The sequence below is a fragment of the Bos mutus genome, chromosome X, assembly GCF_027580195.1.
Source record: "Bos mutus isolate GX-2022 chromosome X, NWIPB_WYAK_1.1, whole genome shotgun sequence".
NCBI lineage: Eukaryota > Metazoa > Chordata > Mammalia > Artiodactyla > Bovidae > Bos > Bos mutus.
In genome coordinates, this window is record NC_091646.1 from 114844409 (window position 1) to 114865137 (window position 20729).

The following is a 20729-nucleotide window of genomic DNA, read 5'->3' on the forward strand; positions in this document are numbered from 1 at the left end:
TCTTCTGGCCTGCAGAGTTTCTGCTGAAAAATCAGTGGATAACTTTATGGGAATTCCCTTGTATGTTATTTATTGCTTTTCCCTTGTTGCTTTCAATATTTTTTCCTCTGTATTTTAATTTTTGTCAGTTTGATTAATATGTATCTCAGGGTGTTCCTCCTTGGATTTATCCTGCCAGGGACTGTCTACACTTCGTGCTCTTGGGTGACTGATTCCTTTTTCAAGGGAAATTTCGGCTGTAATCTCTTCAAATAGTTCCTCAGGCCCTTCCCTCTTTCTTTCTCATTTCTTATCGTTTTCATTCTATTTTTGTTTGTTCTGCAGCTGTGATTTCCACCACTCTGTCTTCCAGTTCATTTATTCATTCTCTGCCTTAGTTATTCTGCTATTAATTCCTTCTAGTATATTTTTAATTTGTATTGTGTTTTTTGATTTTTAGATTTTTTTAAATTATGATTTATTTTTGGCTGCACTGAATCTTTGTTGCTCCGTGTGGGATTTCTCTAGTTGCAGTAAGGGGGAGCTACTCTTAATTGCAGTACATGGGCTTCTCATCATGGTGGCTTCTCTTGTTACAGAACACAGGCTCTAGGCACACAGGCTTCGGTAGTTGTGGCACATAGGCTCAGTACTTGTTGCTCGCAGCCTCTAGAGTGCACCAGCTTCAGTAGTTTTGGCACATGGGCTTAGCCGCTCCCTGGCATGTGGAATCTTCCCCAACCAGGGATTGAACTCATATTGTCTCCATTGGCAGGTGGATTCCTATCCACTGCACCATTAGGGAGGTCCCAGTTATTGAATTCTTTATCTCTAATTCTTCATTCTCTTAATCTTTTATCTCTTTGTTAAACATTTCTTATATCCTCTCGGTCTGTGCCTCCATTCTTTTCCCAAGATTTTGGATCATGTTTACTATCATTACTCTGAATTCTTTTTCAGCTTGATTGCCTATTTCCTCTTCATTTAGTTGTTCTTGTGGGTTTTTACATTGTTCCTTCATCTGAAACATATTTCTGTGTCATCTTACTTTGTCTAACCTTCTGTGCTTGTCGTGTTTGTGCGGGCTGCAGGATCCTAGTTCTTCTTGTTTCTGGTGCCTGCCCTCAGTGGGTGGGGCCATGTCAAGGGGTGTGTTTAGAGGCGTCTTTGAGCTCAGTAAGGGCTTCCCTGGTAGCTCAGCTGGTTAAGAATCTGCCTGCAGTGCAGGAGACCCCAGTTTGATTCTTGGGTCGGGAAGATCCATTGGAGAAGGGATAGGCTACCCACTCTAGTATTCTTTGGCTTCCTGTGTGGCTCAGCTGGTAAAGAATCTGCTTTCAATGTGGGAGACCTGGGTTCAATCCCTGGGTTGGGAAGATCCCCTGGAGAAGGGAATGGCTACCCACTCCAGTATTCTGGCCTGGAGAATTCCATGGACTGTATAGTCCATGGGGTCACAAAGAGTTGGACATGACTGAGCGACTTTCACTTAACTTCACTTGAGCTCAGTATGACTTGAGGCAGCCTGTCTGATGCTGGGTGGCGCTGTGTTCCTGTCTTCTTGATTGTTTGGCCTGAAGTATTTCAGCTCTGGAACCTGCAGACTGTTGGATAAGGCCAGGTCTTGGTGCCAAAATGGAGACCTCCCTCTGGGAAAGCTCATACCCATCAATATTCCCTGAGGCCTCTGCCACCAGTATTCTTGCCTCCATAGGGAGCCACAGCCAACTTGCACCTCACCAGGAGACTATCCAAGACCCATAAGTAGGTCTAGACTCTTATGGAATCATTGCTTTGCCCTGGGGCCCAGTTTTTGAGACCTGTGTGTACTCTCCAAGAGCGAAGGATCTGTCTTCCCCCAGCCCTGTGGAGCCTGCTCAGGCAGTAGACTGCTGGGGCAGTGGTCAGGGTATGTGGACCACCAGGGAGGTAGCCCCTCCTGGAGTCCACCAAGGCAAAGATCAACACATGTTGAAAGAGCCTGCAGTGACAGCCTCACCCTTTACATGCCTCTGAACAATGGCACTTTGCTTCTATGGCATCCCAGGCTTCTTCCACAAATATTCCTGGTTGTAGAGCTCCACCCTCCTATCCCTTCAGGCTTTCTCGTCACCACGGGCAGCAGGCTTTCCCCAGGCCTGCTCTCTCCAGACCCAACGTTCCAGCATCCAGCCTGTTTGCATCTGCAAACACATCTCAGGCTGGGGTCCACAGGGTTGTGGCATGGACCACCCGTGGAGGTCTCACTCTGTCCTGCCTGCCACAGACTGGTTGCTGTGTTCTCTAACTCCTCTTCTGTCCCAGGTAATAGCCCTGCCAATGAGGGGGCTTCCCCAGGTACAGGACCCTCTCTTCTCTTGCACCTCCCTCCTTGGGGTGCAAGATCCCATTCAGCTTCCTGTTTTTTCTTTCTTTCTTTCATTCTCCCTGGTTATGCAGAGATCTTTGTTGTCCTTTCAGCTGCCCAAAGTCCTCTTCTAGTGTTCAGCATGTACTCTGAAAATTGTTCCAATTATAGGTGTATTCTTGATGTATTTGTGGGAAGAGGTGAGCTCCATGTCCTCCTACTCTGCCATCTTGACTCCTCCCCCCGAAGCACTATTTTAAACTTCATGTTTCCTGCTTTCCTCTACTGAGGCTTTATATTTCACTTTTAAACCTAGAAAAACAAAGTATGGTTCATTTCAAAAAGTATGTTTCATTTCAGATACTACCCTTGGTTAAAATAACTATTTGATTGGTTTGTTCTGTTAAATAATTTGCCAATACAGTTGTTTCTTAAAACTAGTTTTTACTACATGCTATTAATTTTATTTTTATGGGTAGAAAAAGATATTTTATTTCCCTTCTCTGTTGTTGGAGATTTATTTCCTCAGAATTGCAGTTATAAAAGTAATAGGACTACTGTTCATTAAAGTACACTTTTCCCCTAAATACATACACACTTCCTTAAATAAAGGAAATAATATGAAAGACTGAAAATTACAACAGCACAATGAAAATTAAAAGTATGTCTCCTTTTCCAAATCACTGCCACTCCAATTCCCCCAAGCAGTCACTGCTTCAGAGTTTTTTCTTCTTCTAGAAATACTCAGTCCATTGTTGTTGTTTTTTAATGTAGTCATTATATGCTATTTAGTATATTATTCTGTTGTGGTTTTTTTTATATCATTTATTTTTAGGTCATACCATATTGATTGCTAGAGATCTAATAGATTCTTTAATCCATTGCAGAATATTCCATTGTGTGGATCTAATGATGTATTATTATGTTCTCTTTTAAATACCATTAATTTTCTAATCTTTTACCATTACTAACACTGATTCAGTGAATATTCTTATAACGAGTTCTTAATACATGGAAGCAGCAGTATCTGTAGAAGATAAACTCCTTGAGTTGAAATCATTAGGTCAGTCGTTACATTTAGTTTAAACTTCAATAGCTCATTTGTGATACCTGTTACCAATTTCCCTGTAAAGAGATTGTGCCTATTTAATGTGTGAGAATGCTTGAATCACATCCTTGCCAACACCACCTATGTTCCTTATTTTAATCTTTGTCAGTCTCAGGTGAAAAATACTTAACTATGGTTTGAATTTGCATTTTTTTATTGTAAGTGATGTTGAGCATTTTTTAATGGTTTAAAACGCAATCTATTTTTTCTATGAACTCTCCATCATTCCTTTATTCCTTATTTTGTTGAGATGTTACTCTTGTTGATTTTTCTGTATTAAGAAAAAGTGGTTTTTGTTTCTATTATATGTAATACATATTTTCAGTTACGGACTTTTAAAACATGCTTTGTTTTTTAAGTTTTTTTTTCTTTTTAATTTGTGGTTGGTTGATTTATTGGTTGGGTTTTGTTTATGTTGCCATTCAGAAATGTTTCCCTTTATTGTTTATTTTCTATTGGCGTATAGTTGATTTACAGTGCTTATTGAGAGTGAAAATGAAAGTTGCTCAGTTGTGTCTGACTCTTTGCGACCCCATGGACTATACAGTCCATGGAATTCTCCAGGCCAGAATACTGGAGTGGGTAGCCTTTCCCTTCTCCAGGAGATCTTCCCAACCCAGGGATTGAACCCAGGTCTCCCTCATTGAAAGCGGATTCTTTACCAGCTGAGCCACAAGGGAAGCCAAAGAATACTAGAGTGGGTAGCCTATCCCTTCTCCAATGGATTTTCCTGACCCAGGAATCAAACTGGGGTCTCCTGCATTGCAGGCAGATTCTTAACCAGCTGAGCTACCAGGGAAGCCCTAAACTACTGCCCCCCACCATGTCCTGCAAATTAGAGAGTAGTTCTTGTTGTTTAGTAGCTAAGTCATATCTGACTCTTTTGCGACCCCATGGACTGTAGCCCACCAGGCTTCTCTGTCCATGGGATTCTCCAGGCAAGAATACTGGAGTGGGTTGCCATTCCCTTCTCCAGGGGATCTTCCCAACCCAGGGATCAAACCTGGATCTCCTGCATTAGAGGTGGATTCTCTTCCACTGAGCCACAGTTCAGGTATACAACAAAGTGATTCAATTATACATATACATACATCTATTCAAAAGAGGAGAGTGAAAAAGTTGGCTTAAAGCTCAACATTCAGAAAACGAAGATCATGGCATCTGGTCCCATTACTTCATGGGAAATAGATGGGTAAACAGTGGAAACAGTGTCAGACTTTATTTTTGGGGGCTCCAAAATCACTGCAGATGGTGACTGTAGCCATGAAATTAAAAGACGTTTACTCCTTGGAAGGAAAGTTATGACCAACCTAGATAGCATATTCAAAAGCAGAGACACTACTTTGCCAACAAAAGTCCATCTAGTCAAGGCTATGGTTTTTCCAGTGGTCATGTATGGATGTGAGAGTTGGACTGTGAAGAAAGCTGAGTGCCGAAGAATTGATGCTTTTGAACTGTGGTGTTGGAGAAGACTCTTGAGAGTCCCTTGGACTGCAAGGAGATCCAACCAGTCCATTCTGAAGGAGATCAGCCCTGGGATTTCTTTGGAAGGAATGATGCTAAAGCTGAAACTCCAGTACTTTGGCCACCTCATGCGAAGAGTTGACTCATTGGAAAGACTCCGATGCTGGGAGGGATTGGAGGCAGGAGGACAAGGGGATGACAGAGGATGAGATGGCTGGATGGCATCACTGACTCGATGGACGTGAGTCTGGGTGAACTCCAGGAGCTGGTGATGGACAGGGAGGCCTGGCGTGCTGCGATTCATGGGGTCACAAAGAGTCGGACACGACTGAGCGACTGAACTGAACTGATTCTTCAAGTTATTTTCCTATTTAGGTTATTACAGAATATTGAGTAGAGTTCCCTGTGCTATACAGTAGATCTTTGTTCATTATTTATTGTATTTTATTAAATTTATTTATTATTTAATTAAAGGATAATTGCTTTACAGAATTTTGTTGTTTTCTGTCAAACATCAACATGAATCAGCCTAGGTGTACATATGTCCCCTCCCCTTTATTTATTTTAAATACAGCAGTGTGTATATGTCAGTCCCCAACTTCCAATTTATTCTTCCCCTCCCATCTTTTCCCTTTTGTTACTATAAGTTTGATTTCTGTGTCTATGAGCTTGTTTCTGTTTTGTAAATAAATTCAATTGTATCTTTTTTTTTTAGATTTTGCATATAAATGATATCATATGATATTTATCTTTCTCTGACTGACTTCACTTAGTATGATCATCCCAGGTCCATCCATACTTCTGCAAATGGCATAATTTCCTTATTTTTAATGGCTGAGTAATACTGAGCAACTGGACTCAACTCTCAACTTACTATCTCAGTTTTCCTTTTTCTGCTCCTCTGAGCCTAGGTGTTGAGGAGTAAAATTGCTGCTCTGCCTCTCATTGATTATCTGGAGAAATAGCCTGCTATCCAAATTTCAGTATGACAAAGAGCATGAAAGGTGACATAGAAATCCAGAATACTTTCCTTTTAGAAAGTGGACAGAGAGTTCCAGTTTCTGGTTTTGCACATTAGATGCTTGGAAGTTGCTACCTGTCCTAAAAGTAAAAAGCTGAAGAGAGTGATGACAGCAACAGCTCTTCTTGAATTCATGAGACAGGGGTAGACACAAGGCAGACTACTTAGAGAGACAGTCAAGTCTGTGTAGGGAGTCTAGGTTTTCCAGTGTGGAGACTCACTGCAGGAGTTAAAAACCTAAATGGCAATTGATCGATTGCTGGAGGCTCACTGGAAAATTCTCAGAGTTAACAACTCCAAGGGATCCAGTAACAGGAGGGCCTCCACAACACTATGACATTTACCTCCAGGAGCTCCACCGGATTTCTTCAGTAAATACTAGGGAAAAATCTCCTAAAACTTCCTGCAGGGGGAGCTGGAAGAAGAGCCATTTTGAAATAAATACACCAGAGGATTCAGTTCTGCCATCAGGGGAAACCAGTTAACCAGAGCCTACCCTCCTGTGGCATTATTATCAGAACCTAAGGCGATGGCACCCCACTCCAGTACTCTTGCCTGGAAAGTCCCACGGACGGAGGAGCCTGGTGGGCTGCAGTCCATGGGGTCACGAAGAGTCAGACACAACTGAGCAACTTCACTTTCACTTTTCACTTTCATGCATTGGAGAAGGAAATGGCAACCCACTCCAGTGTTCTTGCCTGGAGAATCCCAGGGACGGGGGAGCCTGGTAGGCTGCCGTATATGGGGTCACACAGAGTCAGACACAACTGAAGCGCCTTAGCAGCAGCAGCAACTGACCTAGACAGCATATTCAAAAGCAGAAACATTACTTTATCAACAAAGGTCCATCTAGTCCGTCTAGTCAAAGCTATGGTTTTTCCAGTAGTCATGTATGGATGTGAGAATTGGACTATAAAGAAAGCTGAGCACCAGAGAATTGATGCTTTTGAATTGTGGTGTTGGAGAAGACTCTTGAGAGTCCCTTGGACTGCAAGGAGATCCAACTAGTCCATCCTAAAGGAAATCAGTCCTGAATATTCATTGGAAGGACTGATGCTGAAGCTGAAACTCCAATGCTTTGGTCACCTGATGCGAAGAGCTGACTCTTTGGAAAAGACCCTGATGCTGGGAGAGATTGAAGGCAGGAGGAGAAGGGGACGACAGAAGATGAGATGGTTGGGTGGCATCACCAACTCAATGGACACGAGTTTGAGCAAGCTCTGGGAGTTGGTGATGGACAGGGAAGCCTGGCATGCTGCAGTCCATGGGGTTGCAAAGAGTTGTACACGACCCAGCAACTGAACTGACTGAATATTCTATTGAATATTTGTACCACATCATCTTTATTTATTTCTCTGTCTGGACATTTATGTTGCTTCCAGGTCTTGGCTATTGCAAACAGTGCTTTGGTGAATATTGGGGTGCATGTAACCTTTTGAACATGGTTTTCTCCTAATATGTGCACAGGAGTGGGATTGCTGAATCATATGGTAGCTCTGTTCTTTTTTAAGGAACCTCCATACTGTTCTCCATAGTGGCTATCCCAATTTCCATTCCCACCAACAATTCATGAGGATTCCCTTTTCTTCAAACCCACTCCAGCATTTATTGTTTGCAGACCTTTCGATGATGGCCATTTTGATTGATGTGAGGTGATAGTTCATAGTTTTTTTGTTAATTTATTTTTTAATTGGAGGATAATTTCTTTCAGAGTTCTGCTGATTTCTGCCATACAACACTGCAAATAAGTCATAACTATGCATGCACACACACACATATACACATATCCCCTCCCTCTTGAACCTCCCTCCCACCCCTTCATCCCACCCCTCTAGGTTGTCACAGAGCACCAGGCTGGGCTCCCTGTGTTATATAGCAGTTTCCCACTAGCTCTCTGTGTTACACATGGTAGTGTATATATGTCAGTGCTATTTTCTGAATTCATTCCACCCTCTCCTTCCCCCCGTGTGTCCACAAGTGCGTTCTCTTCATCTACATCTCCATTCCTTCCCTGCAAATAGGTTCAATAGTAGCATTTTTCTAAATTCCATATATGTGTGTTAATATATGGTATTTGTCTTTCACTGTCTGACTTACTTCACTCTGTATACAGGCTTCAGGTTCATCCACTTCAGTTCAACTGATTCACATTTGTTCCTTATTCTGGCTGAGTAATATTCCTTTGTATATATGTACTGCAACTTCTTTAGCCATTCATCTGTTGATGGACATCTAGGTTGCTTCCATGTCCTAGCTTTTGTAAATAGTGCTGCAGTGAACATTGGGATGTGTGTGTCTTTTTGAATTGTAGTTTTCTCAGGGTATATGCTCAGTATTGGGGTTGCTGGGTCATATGGTACTTTTATTCTTAGTTTGTTTATTTTAAAGGAATCTCCATATTGGTCTCCATAGTAGCTTCATCAGTTTACATTCCCACCAACAGTGTAGGAGGATTCCTTTTGCTCCACACCCTCTCCAACATTTGTTGTAGAATTTGTTGTTGTTGTTGTAGGCTTTTTGATGTTAGCCATTCTGACCAGCGTGAGGTAATACCTCATTATAGTTTTGATTTGCATTTCTTTAATATTTGATGATCTTGAACATCTTTTAATGTGTTTACTGATCATGTGTCTGCCTCCTTTGGAGAAATGTCTAGGTCTTCTGCCCTTTTTTTGATTGGGTCATTTTTTTTTTTTTAATAATGAGCTGCACGAGCAGCTTTTATATCTTGGAGATTAACAGTTGCCTCATTTGCAATTATTTTCTCCCCTTCTGAGAGTTGTCTTTTCATTTTTTTTATAGTTTCCTTTGCTGTGTAAAAGCTTTTTGGTTTAATTACATCCCATTTGTTGATTTTGTTTTCCTATCCATTACTCTAGAAGGTGGGTCAAAGAGGATCTTGCTGTGATTTATGTCAGAGTGTTCTGCCTATGTTTTCCTCTTAAAGAGTTTTATAGCTTCTGGCCTTACGTTTAAGTCTTTAATCCATTTTGAGTTTGTTTTTTGTATAGTGTTATGAGGTGTTCTAATTCCATTCTTTTACATGTGGCTGTCCAGTTTTCCCATCACCATTTATTGAAGAGGCTGTTTTTTCTCCATTGTATATTCTTGCCTCCTTTGTCAAAGATAAACCCATGCACCTATGGGCACTTTATATCTGTGATTTCTGCTTTTTCCATTTGTCTCTATTTCTGTTTTTGTGCCAGTACCATACTGTCTTAATGACTGTAGCTTTGTAGAATAGTCTGAAGTCAGAAAGGATTATTTTTCCAGCTCTGTTTTTCTTTCTCAAGATTGCTTTGGCTATTAGGGGTCTTTTGTGTTTCCATACGAACTGTAAAATTTTTTCTTCTAGTTCTGTAAAAAATGCCATTGGTAGTTTGATAGGGATTGCACTGAATCTTGATAATTTGGTAATTTGCATTGGTAATTTGATAGTGGATTGTTTTGAGTAGTATAGTCATTTTCACAATATAGATTCTTCCAAGAACATGGTGTATCTCCCCATCTGTGTCACCTTTGATTTCTTTCATCGGTGTTTTAGTTTTCTGCATATACATCTTTTGTCTCTTTAGGTAGGTTTATACCTAGGTATCAGAGAAGGCAATGGCACCCCACTCCAGTACTCTTCCCTGGAAAATCCCATGGACAGAGGAGCCTGGTGAGCTGCAGTCCATGGGGTCGCTAGGAGTCGGACACGACTGAGTGACTTCACTTTCACTTTTCACTTTCATGCATTGGAGAAGGAAATCGCAACCCACTCCAGTGTTCTTGCCTTGCTGGCATATTGAGTGCAGCACTTTAACAGCATCATCTTTCAGGATTTGAAATAGCTCAACTGGAATTCCATCACCTTCACTAGCTTTGTTTGTAGTGATGCTTTCTAAGGCCCACTTGACTTCACATTCCAGGATGTCTGGCTCTAGGTGAGTGATCACACCACCGTGGTTATCTGTGTCGTGAAGATCTTTTTTGTACAGTTCTTCTGTGAATTCGTGCCACCTCTTCTTAATATCTTCTGCTTCTGTTAAGTCCATACCATTTCTGTCCTTTATAGTGCCCATCTTTGCATGAAATGTTTCCTTGGTATCTTTAATTTTCTTGAAGAGATCTCTAGTCTTTCCCATTCTGTTGTTTTCCTCTATTTCTTTGCATTGATCACTGAGGAAGGCTTTCTTATCTCTCCTTGCTATTCTTTGGAACTCTGCATTCGTATGCTTATATCTTCCCTTTTCTCCTTTGCTTTTCACTTCTCTTCTTTTCACAGCTATTTGTAAGGCCTCCTCAGACAGCCATTTTGCCTTTTTGAGTTTCTTTTTTTTGGGGATGGTCTTGCTCCCTGCCTCCTGTACAATGTCACAAACCTCCGTCCATAGTTCATCAGGCACTGTATCTATCAGATCTAGTCCCTTAAATCTATTTCTCACTTCCACTGTATAATCATAAGGGAAAGACCATAGCTTTGACTAGACAGACCTTTGTCAGCAAAGTAATGTCTCTGGTTTTTAATATGCTGTCTAGGTTTGTCATAGCTTTTCTTCCAAGGATCAAGTGTCTTAATTTCATGGCTGCAGTAACCATCTGCAGTGATTTTGGAGCCCAAGAAAATAAAGTCTGTCACTGTTTCCATTGTTTCCCAATCTATTTGCCATGAAGTGATTGGATTGGATGCCATGATCTTAATTTTTTAAATGTTAAGTTTTAAGTCAGCTTTTTCACTCTCCTCTTTTACCTTTATCAAGAGGCTCTTTATTCCTCTTCACTTTCTGCCGTAAGAGTGCTGGATCATATGGTAGTTTTATTCCTAGTTTTTCAATGAATCTACATACTGTTTTCATGGGTATTTTGTCAAAACCTTCTTTGCATGTATTGAGATCATCATATGATTTTTATTCTTAATTTGTCAGTGTGGTATATCACACTGATTTGCAAATATTGAAAAATCCTTGTGTCCTTAAGGATAAATGCTACTTGATCTTGGTGTATGATCCTTCTAATGTACTGTTGAATATTGTCTGCTAGTATTTTGTTGAGCATTTTTACATCAGTGTTTATCAGTGATACTGGCCTGTGATTGTTTGGGGGGTGTGTGATATGTGTCTGGTTTTGGTATCAGGATGATGTTGTCCTCGTAGAATGAGTTTAGGAGTGTTTTTTCCTCAGTGGATTTTTTGAAGATTTTCAGAAGGATTTGCCTGTGGAGCCATCGGATCCTAGAGTTTTGTTTGTTATGAATTTTTCTAACATAGTTTCAATTTTAGTACTTGTGATTGGTTGGTTCATTTTTTCTGTTTCTTACTGGTTCATTTTTGGGAGATTGTAACTTTCTAAGAATTTGTTTCTTCTACATTGTTCATTTTATTGGTGTATAGTTTATAATTGTCTCCTGTGATCCTTTGTATTTCTGTGGTATTTATTATAATTTCTCTTTTTTATTTGTAATTTTATTGACTGGAACCCTCCACCTTTTTTTCTTATTTATTTTTGGCAGCAGTAGGTATTTGTTGCTGTTAAGGCTTTCTCTAGTTACTGTGAGCAGGGACTACTCTGTAGTTGTGGTGTGCCAGCTTCTTATTGTGGTGGCTTCTCTTATGTGTGGAGTATGGGCTCTAGAGCATTCAGGCATCAATAGTTGTGGTACATGGGCTCAGTTGCCCTGCAGCTTGTTGTATCTTCCTGGCCCAGGGATCAAAGCTGTATCCCCTGCATTATCAGGCAGATTCTTAAAGATTGGACCATCAGGGAAGTCCTCACTTTATTTTATTTTATTTTTACTGATGCTGCTGCTGCTAAGTCGTTTCAGTTGTGTCTGACTCTGTGAGACCCCATAGATGGCAGCCCACCAGGCTCCGCCGTCCCTGGGATTCTCCAGGCAAGAACACTGGAGTGGGTTGCCATTTCCTTCTCCAGTGCATAAAAGTGAAAAGTGAAAGTGAAGTCGCTCAGTTGTGTCCGACTGTTCGCGACCCCATGGACTGCAGCCTACCAGACTCCTCCATCCATGGATTTTCCAGGCAAGAGTACTGGAGTTGGGTGCCATTGCCTTCTCCTTTTTACTGATGAGTGTTGCTACAAGATTTATCAGTTTTGTTTATCATCTAAAGGAACCAGCTTTTAGTTTCATTGATTGTTTCTATTGTTTGCTTCATGTCTATTTCATTTATTTCTGCTCTGATATTTATGATTTGTTTCCTTCTATTCACTTTGAGGTTTGCTTCTTCTTCTTTCTCTATTTGCTTTAGGTGGTGTTGTTCAGTTCTTAAGTCATGTCCGACTCTTTGCAACCTCATGGACTGCAGCACGCCAGGCTTCCATGTCCTTCAGTATCTCCCAGAGTTTGCTCAAACTCATGTCCATTGACTCAGTGATGCCATCAAACCATCTCATCTTCTGTCTCCTCCTGCCCTCAATCTTTGCCAGCATCAGGGCCTTTTCCAGTGAGTCAGCTCTTCACGTCAGGTTGCCAGAGTTTTGGAGCTTCAGCATCAGTCCTTCCAGTGAATATTCAGGGTTGATTTCCTTTAGGATTGACTAGTTTGATCTTGCAGGCCAAGGGACTCTCAAGAGTCTTCTGCAACACCACAGTTCGAAAGCATCAATTCTTTGGTGCTCACCCTTCTTTATGGTACAACTCTCATATCTGTACTTGACCACTGGAAAAACCATACCTTTGTTGGCAAAGTGATGTCTCTGCTTTTTAATACACTCTCTAGGATTGTCATAGCTTTTCTTCAAAAGAGCATGTGCCTTTTAATTTCATGGCAGGAGTCACCATCTGCAGTGATTTTGGAGCCCATGAAAATAAAGTCTGTCACTGTTTCCATTTTTTCCCCATCTATTTCCCATGAGATGATGGGACCAGATGCCATGACCTTAGTTTTTTGAATGTTGAGTTTTAAGCCAGCTTTTTCACTTTCCTCTTTCACCTTTATCAAGAGGTTCTTTAGTTACTTTTTAGTTTCTGCCATTAGGGTGGTATCACCTACATATCTGAGGTTGTTGATATTTTCCCTGGAAGTCTTGATTTCAGCTTGTGATTCATCCAGCCTGGCATTTCACATTATGTAATCTTCATATATTAAGCAGGGTGACAATATACAGCCTTGACGTACGCGTTTCCCACTTTGGAACCAGTCCATTGTTCCATGTCCAGTTCTAACTGGTGCTTCTTGACCTGCATACAGCTTTCTCAGGAGACAGGTAAGGTGGTTCAGACTCCCATCTTTTAAAGAATTTTCCACAGTTTGTTGTGACTTGCACAGTCAAAGGCTTGGGCATGGTCAATGAAGCAGATGTTTTTCTGGAATTCTCTTGGTTTTTCTAGCATGTGAGATGAGCACAGTTGTGCAGTAGTTTGAACATCATTTGGCATTGCCCTTCTTTGGGACTGGAATAAAAATGGACCTTTTCCAGTCCTGTGGCCACTGCTGAGTTTTCCATATTTGCCAGCATATTGAGTGCAACACTTTAACAGTGTTATCTTTTAGGATTTGAAAGCTCAGATGGAATTCCATCACCTCCACCAGCTTTGTTCATAGTAATGCTTCTTAAGGCCCACACTCACTTGATTTCACACTCCAGGATGTCTGGCTCTATGTTGTTGACCACACTGTCATGGTTATCTGAGTCATTAAGACCTTTTTTGTACGGTTCTTCTGTGTCACCTCTTCTAAATCTCCCCTGCTTCTGTTAGGTCCTTGCCATTTGTATACTTTATTATGCCCATCTTTGTATGGAATGTTCCCTTGGTATCTCTAATTTTCTTGAAGAAATCTCTAGTCTTTCACATTCAGTTGTTTTCCTCTATTTCTTTGCATTGTTCTCATAAGAAGGCTTTCTTATTGCTCTTTGCTTTTCTTTGGAACTCCACATTCATTTGGGTATATCTTTCCTTTCCTGCTCTGCCTTTTGCTTCTCTTCTTTTTTCAGCTATTTGTAAGGCCTCCTTCAACAACCATTTTGCCTTGTTGCATTTCTTTTTCTTGGGGATGGTTTTGGTCACCAACTCCTGTACCATAATGTTATGAATCTCCATCCATAGTTCTTCAAGAACTCTATCAGATCTAATCCCTTGAATCTGTTTGTCATTTCCACTGTATAATCATAAGGGATTTGATTTAGGCCATACCTGAATGGCCTAGTGGTTTTCCCTAGTTTCTTCAATTTAAGCCTGAAATTTTTAGTAAGGAGTTCATGATCTGAGCCACAGTCACCTCCCAGTCTTGTTTTTGCTGACTGTATAGAGCTTCTCCATCTTTGGCTGCAAAGAATCTAATCAGTCTGATTTTTGTATTGACCATCTGGTGATGTCCGTGTGTAGAGTCGTCTCCTGTGTTGTTGGAAGAGGGTATTTCCTATGACTAGTGCATTCTCTTGGCAAAATTCTGTTAGCCTTTGCCCTGCTTCATTTTGTATTCCAAGGCCAAACGTGCCTGTTACTCCAGGTATCTCTTGACTTTCTACTTTTGCATTTCAATCCCCTATGATGAAAAGGACATCTTTTTTGGTGTTAGTTCTAGAAGGTATTATAGGTCACCATAGAACCGTTCAGCTTCTTCCATATTAGTGGTTGGGGCTTAGACTTGGATTACTGTGATGTTGAATGGTTTCCCTTGGAAATGAACCAAGATCATTCTGTCAGTGTTGAGATTGTGCCCAAGTACTGCATTTCAGAGTCTATTGTTGACTATGAGGGCTACACCAATTTCTAAGGGATTCTTGGCCACAGTAGTGGATATAATGGTCATCTGAATTAAATTCACCCATTCCAGTCCATTTTAGTTCACTGATTCCTAAAATGTTGATGTTCACTTTTGCCATCTCCTGTCTGACCACTTCCAATTTACCTTGATTCATGGACATAACATTCCAGGTTCCTATGCAGTATTGTTCTTTATAGCATCAGACTTTACTTCCATCACCAGTCACACCCACAATTGGGAATTGTTTTTGCTTTCATGGCATCTCTTCATTATTTCTGGAGTTATTTCTCCACTCTTCTGCAGTAGCATATTGGGCACCTACCAACCTGGGGAGTTCATCTTTCTGTGTCATATCTTTTTGCTTTTTCATACTGTTCGTGGGGTTCTCAAGGCAAGAATACTAAAGTGGTTTCCCATTCCTTCTCCAGTGGACCATGTTTTGTCAGAACTCAGTTTAGGTTTTTTATTGGAGATTTTTCTTGTTTCCCAAAGTAAGATTGTATTGCTGTACACTTCCTTCTTAGAATTGCTTTTGCTGTTTCCCGTAGGTTTTGGATCTTTATGTTTTCATTGTCATTTGTCACTAGGTATTTTTTAATTTACTCTTTGATTTCTTCAGTGACTCACCGGGTGTTTCTTAGCATATTGTTTAGCTTTTACAAGTTTGTGTTTCTTACTTTTTTTCCTTTTAGTTGATTTCTATCTCATAGCATTGTGGTCAGAAAAGATAGTTGATGTGATTTCAGTTTTCGTAAATGTACCAAGCCTGACTTTGTGGCCTTACTTGTAATCAATCCTAGACAATGTTCCATGTACACTTGAGAAGAAAGTGTATTCTGCTGCTTTCAGATGGAATGCTCTATAAATATTAAGTTGATCTATTTTAATGTGTCATGTAAGGTCTGTTTTTCCTGATTGACTTTTGGTCTGGATATTTCCATTGATGAAAGTGGGGTGTTAATGTCCCACACTAATAGTTTGTTACTGTAGATTTTTCATTTTATGGCTCTTAGTACCAGTTTTATATATTGAGCTGTTCCTATATTGGGTACAAGTATATTTACAGTTGTTTTATCTTCTTGGATTGATCCCCTGATCATTGTATAGTGTCCTTCTTTCTCTCTTAAAACACTCTGATGTATTTTAAGATCTATTTTGCTTGATATGAGTATTGACATTGCAGCTTTCTTTTGATTTCTATTTACATGGAATACCCTTTCAGTCCCCTGACTTTCAGTCTGTGTCCCTAGATTTGAAGTGGGTATTTTGTAGACAGCTTATGTTTGCATCCATTCAACCAGTCTGTCTTTTGAATAGAGCATTAAATCAATTTACATTTAAGGTAATTATTGATATGTTTTTGTTTTACTGTCTTTTCTTTTTTGGCCTTGCTGCATGGCTTACAGATCTTAGTTCCCTGACCAGGGATAGAATCCAGGCCGTGGCAGTAAAAGCACCAAATCCTACCCACTCTACTACCAGGAAACTCCCTTGTCATTGCCAGTTTATTAATTTTTAAATTTGATTTTGTAGGTCTTTTTCCCTGCGTCCTCTTTTTCTCTCTCATGATTTGATGCCTAACTTTAGTGTTGTGTTTAATTTCATTTTTCCTTTTGTGTGTATGTATGTATTGTTGATTTTCAGTTTGCAGTTACTGTGTTTTGATATAGTAGTCTATAAATGAGATTGTTTTCAGATGCTGGCCTCTTAATTTCAAATGCCTTTCTAATATCTTGAGTTTGTACACATCTCTTCTCATGATTGCTGGTTTTCATATCCTATTTCTATGTGGATGATGTCTTACTTTTACTATATGCATTCTTTACTAGTGAGCTTTTCCATTCATTGTTTTTTTGTTTCTAGTTATGGCCTTTTTATTTTTTTTTTGCCTTCCACCTAGAAAAATTTGTTTAGCATTTGTTGCATAGTTTGTATGGTGTTGTATTCTCTTAACTTTTGCACGACAGCTTTTGATTCCTCCACGAACTATGAATTAGAGCCTTGCTGGGAAGGTATCTTGGTTATGGGTTCTTTCCTCTCATCGCTGTAAATATATCGTGCCATTCCTTTCTGGTCTGCAGAGTTTCTGCTGTAAAATCAGCTGATAATCTTTCAGGAATTCCCTTGTACGTTATTTTTTGCTTTTAATATTTTCTCTTTAATTTTTGTCAGTTTGATTAACATGTGTCTTGGCATGTTCCTCCTTGTATTTATCCTGCCTGGGACTCTCTGCACTTCTGGACCTGGGTAACTATTTCCTTTCCCATGTTATGGATGTTTTCAGCTATTATCTCTTCAAACATTTTCCCAGGTCCTTTATCGCTTCTCCTGACACCCCTTTAATGTGAATGTTGGTGCTTTAAATGTAATCTCAGAGGTGTCTTAGATTGTCCTCATTTCATTTCTTTTTTCTCTATTCTGTGGCAGTGATTTCCACCATTGTGTCTTGCCACTTACTCATCTGTTCTCTCATTTTTTCTGCTATTGGTTTAATCTAGTGTGTTTTTTATTTCACTCATTGTAGTTTGTCTCTATTTGTTCTTTAGATATTTTAGGTGTTTATTAAACATTTTTTCTTTCTTCTCAGTCTTTGCCTCCATTCTTTTTCTAAGATCTTGGATCATCTTTACTGTCCGTACTCTGCATTCTTTTTTAGGTAGATTGCCTGTCTCCACTAAACATAGTTGTTGTTCTGAGATTTTATCTTGTTCCTTCATCTGGGACTTATTCCTCTGCTGGTCTCATTTTGTCTTACTTCCTGTGATTGCGATTTCCATTCTGCAAGCTGCAGGGTTGTAGTTCGTTTTTGCTTCTGCCCTCTGTTCCCTTGTGGATGAGGCCAGCCTAAGGCTTGTGTAGGGAATTCCCTGGTGGTCCAGTGGTTAGGAGTCCACACTTTTACTGTTGAGTGCACGTGTTCAGTTCCTGGTTAGGAAACAGATTCTACAAGCCATACAGCATGGTTAAAAAAGAAAAATTATTTAACAGGCTTGTGCAGGCTTCCTGTTAGGAGGGACTGGTTCCTGCCAACTTGTGGGCAGAGCTGAGTATTGTGTCTCTTTACTGAATCCAAGTTTGCTCTGGTTGCTATGACAGGCCAGTTAACCGAGAGATGAGGTGTTGAGGCAAGGAATATGAGTTTCTTTGGAAAGCTGGCAGACTGAGATGACAGACTAGTGTCTCCAAAAAGCCATCATATCAGGGTCTGGATGCCAGGTTCTTTTTATAGAACAGGGATGGGAGAAGGCGAGGAAGTCAAGTAAAAGTTCCATTAATCTTGCAAATATCTCCTGGAATAGACAGCCTCGTGGAGAGGATCCATTAATTCCTTCCTGTAGCCATCCACAGGGCCTGGAACAAAGGCATTTTGGTTTAACACTCAGGCAGTGGGGCAGGGTTCCCCAAGGCAGGCCACTGTGTATGGACAGTATCCTTTTAGTGAACAAAAGCAATGGGAAGCAAAGGTTAAAGTAGAAGAAACAGAGCCAACATGGAGTCAGTTCTTCCCAGTAACAGTTGCGCACTGTCAGTGTCCATTCCACATCTTGTAGAAAAGGGGGCCATGACCATTCTAATCGCTTCCTGTTGCATCTTGTCAGATGGATGTCTCTGGGAATGTCTGCCATCAGTGCCAGTGTTCCAAATGTTGCTTCTTTTGTTCCTATATGGGAAGTGTCTACTTTACACCTGTACACTTAAAAAATACTCACAACCTAAAAGTTAAGAGTTATGTTCTCTTCAGTGGGAATTTTGAGGACTTAAGGCCTGATAGGCAGCCACTCAGGTAAAGAATTTAGCAACTTTTCTGTGTATGTGAAGATGCAAGAGTCAGGGCTCATTGAAACCATTTCCTTGACATGTACCTCAGGTATCTGGGGCCTAGAATCCTGTATTCTCATATCCCGAGTTTCCTCAGGACTCACCATAGCAAGTGGCTGAAGTCTAATGGCTGCTAGATAGGAGATATTCTCCTTCCTGAGTGTCCTAGGGCTCACCAGCTCGTGTTGGGCAGGGGGCTGCAATCGCTGATGGCTGATATGGCAGGAAATATTCCATTTCTCAGATCCTCCCCTCTTAGTCAGGAATTTAACCAATATTTAGGAGACATTTTATGATGAAATTTTGTCCCATGACACTGGGTGGCCCCTCCCAGATCAGGCAAAAATACTTAATTTGTGACCCCTTGGACTGCAGCACACCAGGCTTCCCTGTCCATCACCAACTCCCAGAGCTTGCTCAAACTCAACATCTATCAAGTCGGTAGACCCCCATCAATAATTAATGATTCTCTAGATCTGTCTAATTATGATCCAGGAGACATTTTCACTTATTGCCTCTTCCCATACCTAGAATCACACTATTACAATTATGTTATCAATGTGATATATTTCCTTTGGAGTGTGTTTCTTTGGAGGCCTGTTTGCACACTTGGTACTGTGATAGACAACTCATCTTATAAATGAGACAGGATATAAATAATGCAGGGAGCAACATTTACAAAGACATAATGCAGCAGGGAGACACAAAGCACAAACATTTTGGAGACAAGAAACAAAACAATGATTCATGTAACTAATTGTAATCCAGTTGCAATAATCAGGCAACGGTTAAAAGTAAAAAAAAGATCAGACATGGAGTCACTTCTTTCCTGTAAGACCTCTAGTGAGCAAGATCATGTGAAGGGGTGTGTTTAGTGGGCACCTGTGGGCTCAGGAAGACTTCATGCAGACTGTCTGCTGATGGGCAGGACTGTGTTGCCACCCCATTAGTTGTCTGGTTTGAGGCATCCCAGCATTGGAACCTATAGGCTGTTGGGAGGGACCAGGTTTTAGTGAGGAAATGGTGGCCTGCAGGAGCGCTCACACCCATGCATACTCTCCAGAACTACCACCACCAGTGTCTTTGTCCCCACAGTGAGCCATAACACCCCTTGTCTCAGCAGAAGATCCTCCAGTATTAGCAGGTAGGTCTAGCCCAGGCTCCTCGAGGTCACCGCTTTTCCCCTGGGTCCTGGTGGTCACAGGATTTTGTGTGTCCCTACTGAGAGTGGAGTTTCTGTTTGCCCCAGTATTCTGGAATCCTTGCAGTCAAATCCCATTGGCCTTCATAGCCAGATGCTCTGGCGGCTCCTACTCCCAATGTCAGACCCCCAGGCCGGGGAGCCTGGTGTAGGCCTCCAAACTTTCACTCCTGTGAGAGAACCTCTGTGATACAGTTATTTTCATTTGTGGGTCACCCACCTGGCAGGTATGGGAATTGATTTTTACCATGCTTGTGCTCATCCTACTGTCTCCTTATGACTTCTTGTTTGTCTTTGGATATAGAGTATCTTTTTTGGTCAGTTCCAGTGTTTTATTCTCAGTGGTTATTCAGCAATTAGTTGTGATTTTGGTGTTTTCATGAGAAGAGATGAGCTCACATCCTTCTACTCTGCCATCTTGTCTCAGCCCTCAATCAAAAATGTTTCATTTTTTGTAAATATTTTTATGCCTTCTAGGTTTCGTGTTATACTTAAAAAGGCCTTTCCTTACTTAGGTTTTGTGTTTCTTCGTTTTGTTGTTTTTAATCCCCCTATTCCTGAAACTTACATGGTTTTTAAAAACTACACACATTTAAAGCTCTTACCCGTCTGAAATTCTTTTTCGTGTAAAGAATGAGCTGAAGATCCAACTTGGTTCTTTTACAGATGGCTGGCCAGTTGTCCCACACCACTTACTGCATTTTCCCATGCTGTTTTAAAATGCTTGCTTTGTTTTAAATTTCACTATCTAATTAACTCTGTTTCCTTGGCCAGAGGAATGGATTTTAACTTTACTAAGATAATTATTTCTCCACCCACCTCTCAGCAAGCTGATACAAAATTCTTTTTCCTCAGGATCCTTTCAAGTATAGCTACCCACCACTTGTAGATGATGATTTCCAAACACCATTGTGTGAAAATGGGCCTATTGCCAGTGAGGATGAAGCTTCAAGTAAAGAAGATATAGAAAGTGATGGCAAAGATACCTTGGAAACAATTTCTAATGAAGAACAAACAACTCTTCCTAAAAAGGTAATTTTAACAAAAAAATTTGAGAGAGACAAAAGATGTGATCTCGTCCCACCAGC

The 20729-nt window shown here is 40.6% G+C and overlaps 1 protein-coding gene across 2 annotated transcripts in view; it reads left to right on the forward strand.

The window, feature by feature from the left end:
• Window positions 1–20729, forward strand: part of MOSPD2 (motile sperm domain containing 2) — an 84543-nt gene that overhangs the window by 47093 nt on the left and 16721 nt on the right. For both annotated transcript variants that reach the window (XM_005903123.3, XM_070366470.1), the window contains exon 9: window positions 20497–20673. In XM_005903123.3, the coding sequence (XP_005903185.2) occupies window positions 20497–20673 (177 nt within the window). The remainder of the gene's footprint in view (window positions 1–20496; window positions 20674–20729) is intronic.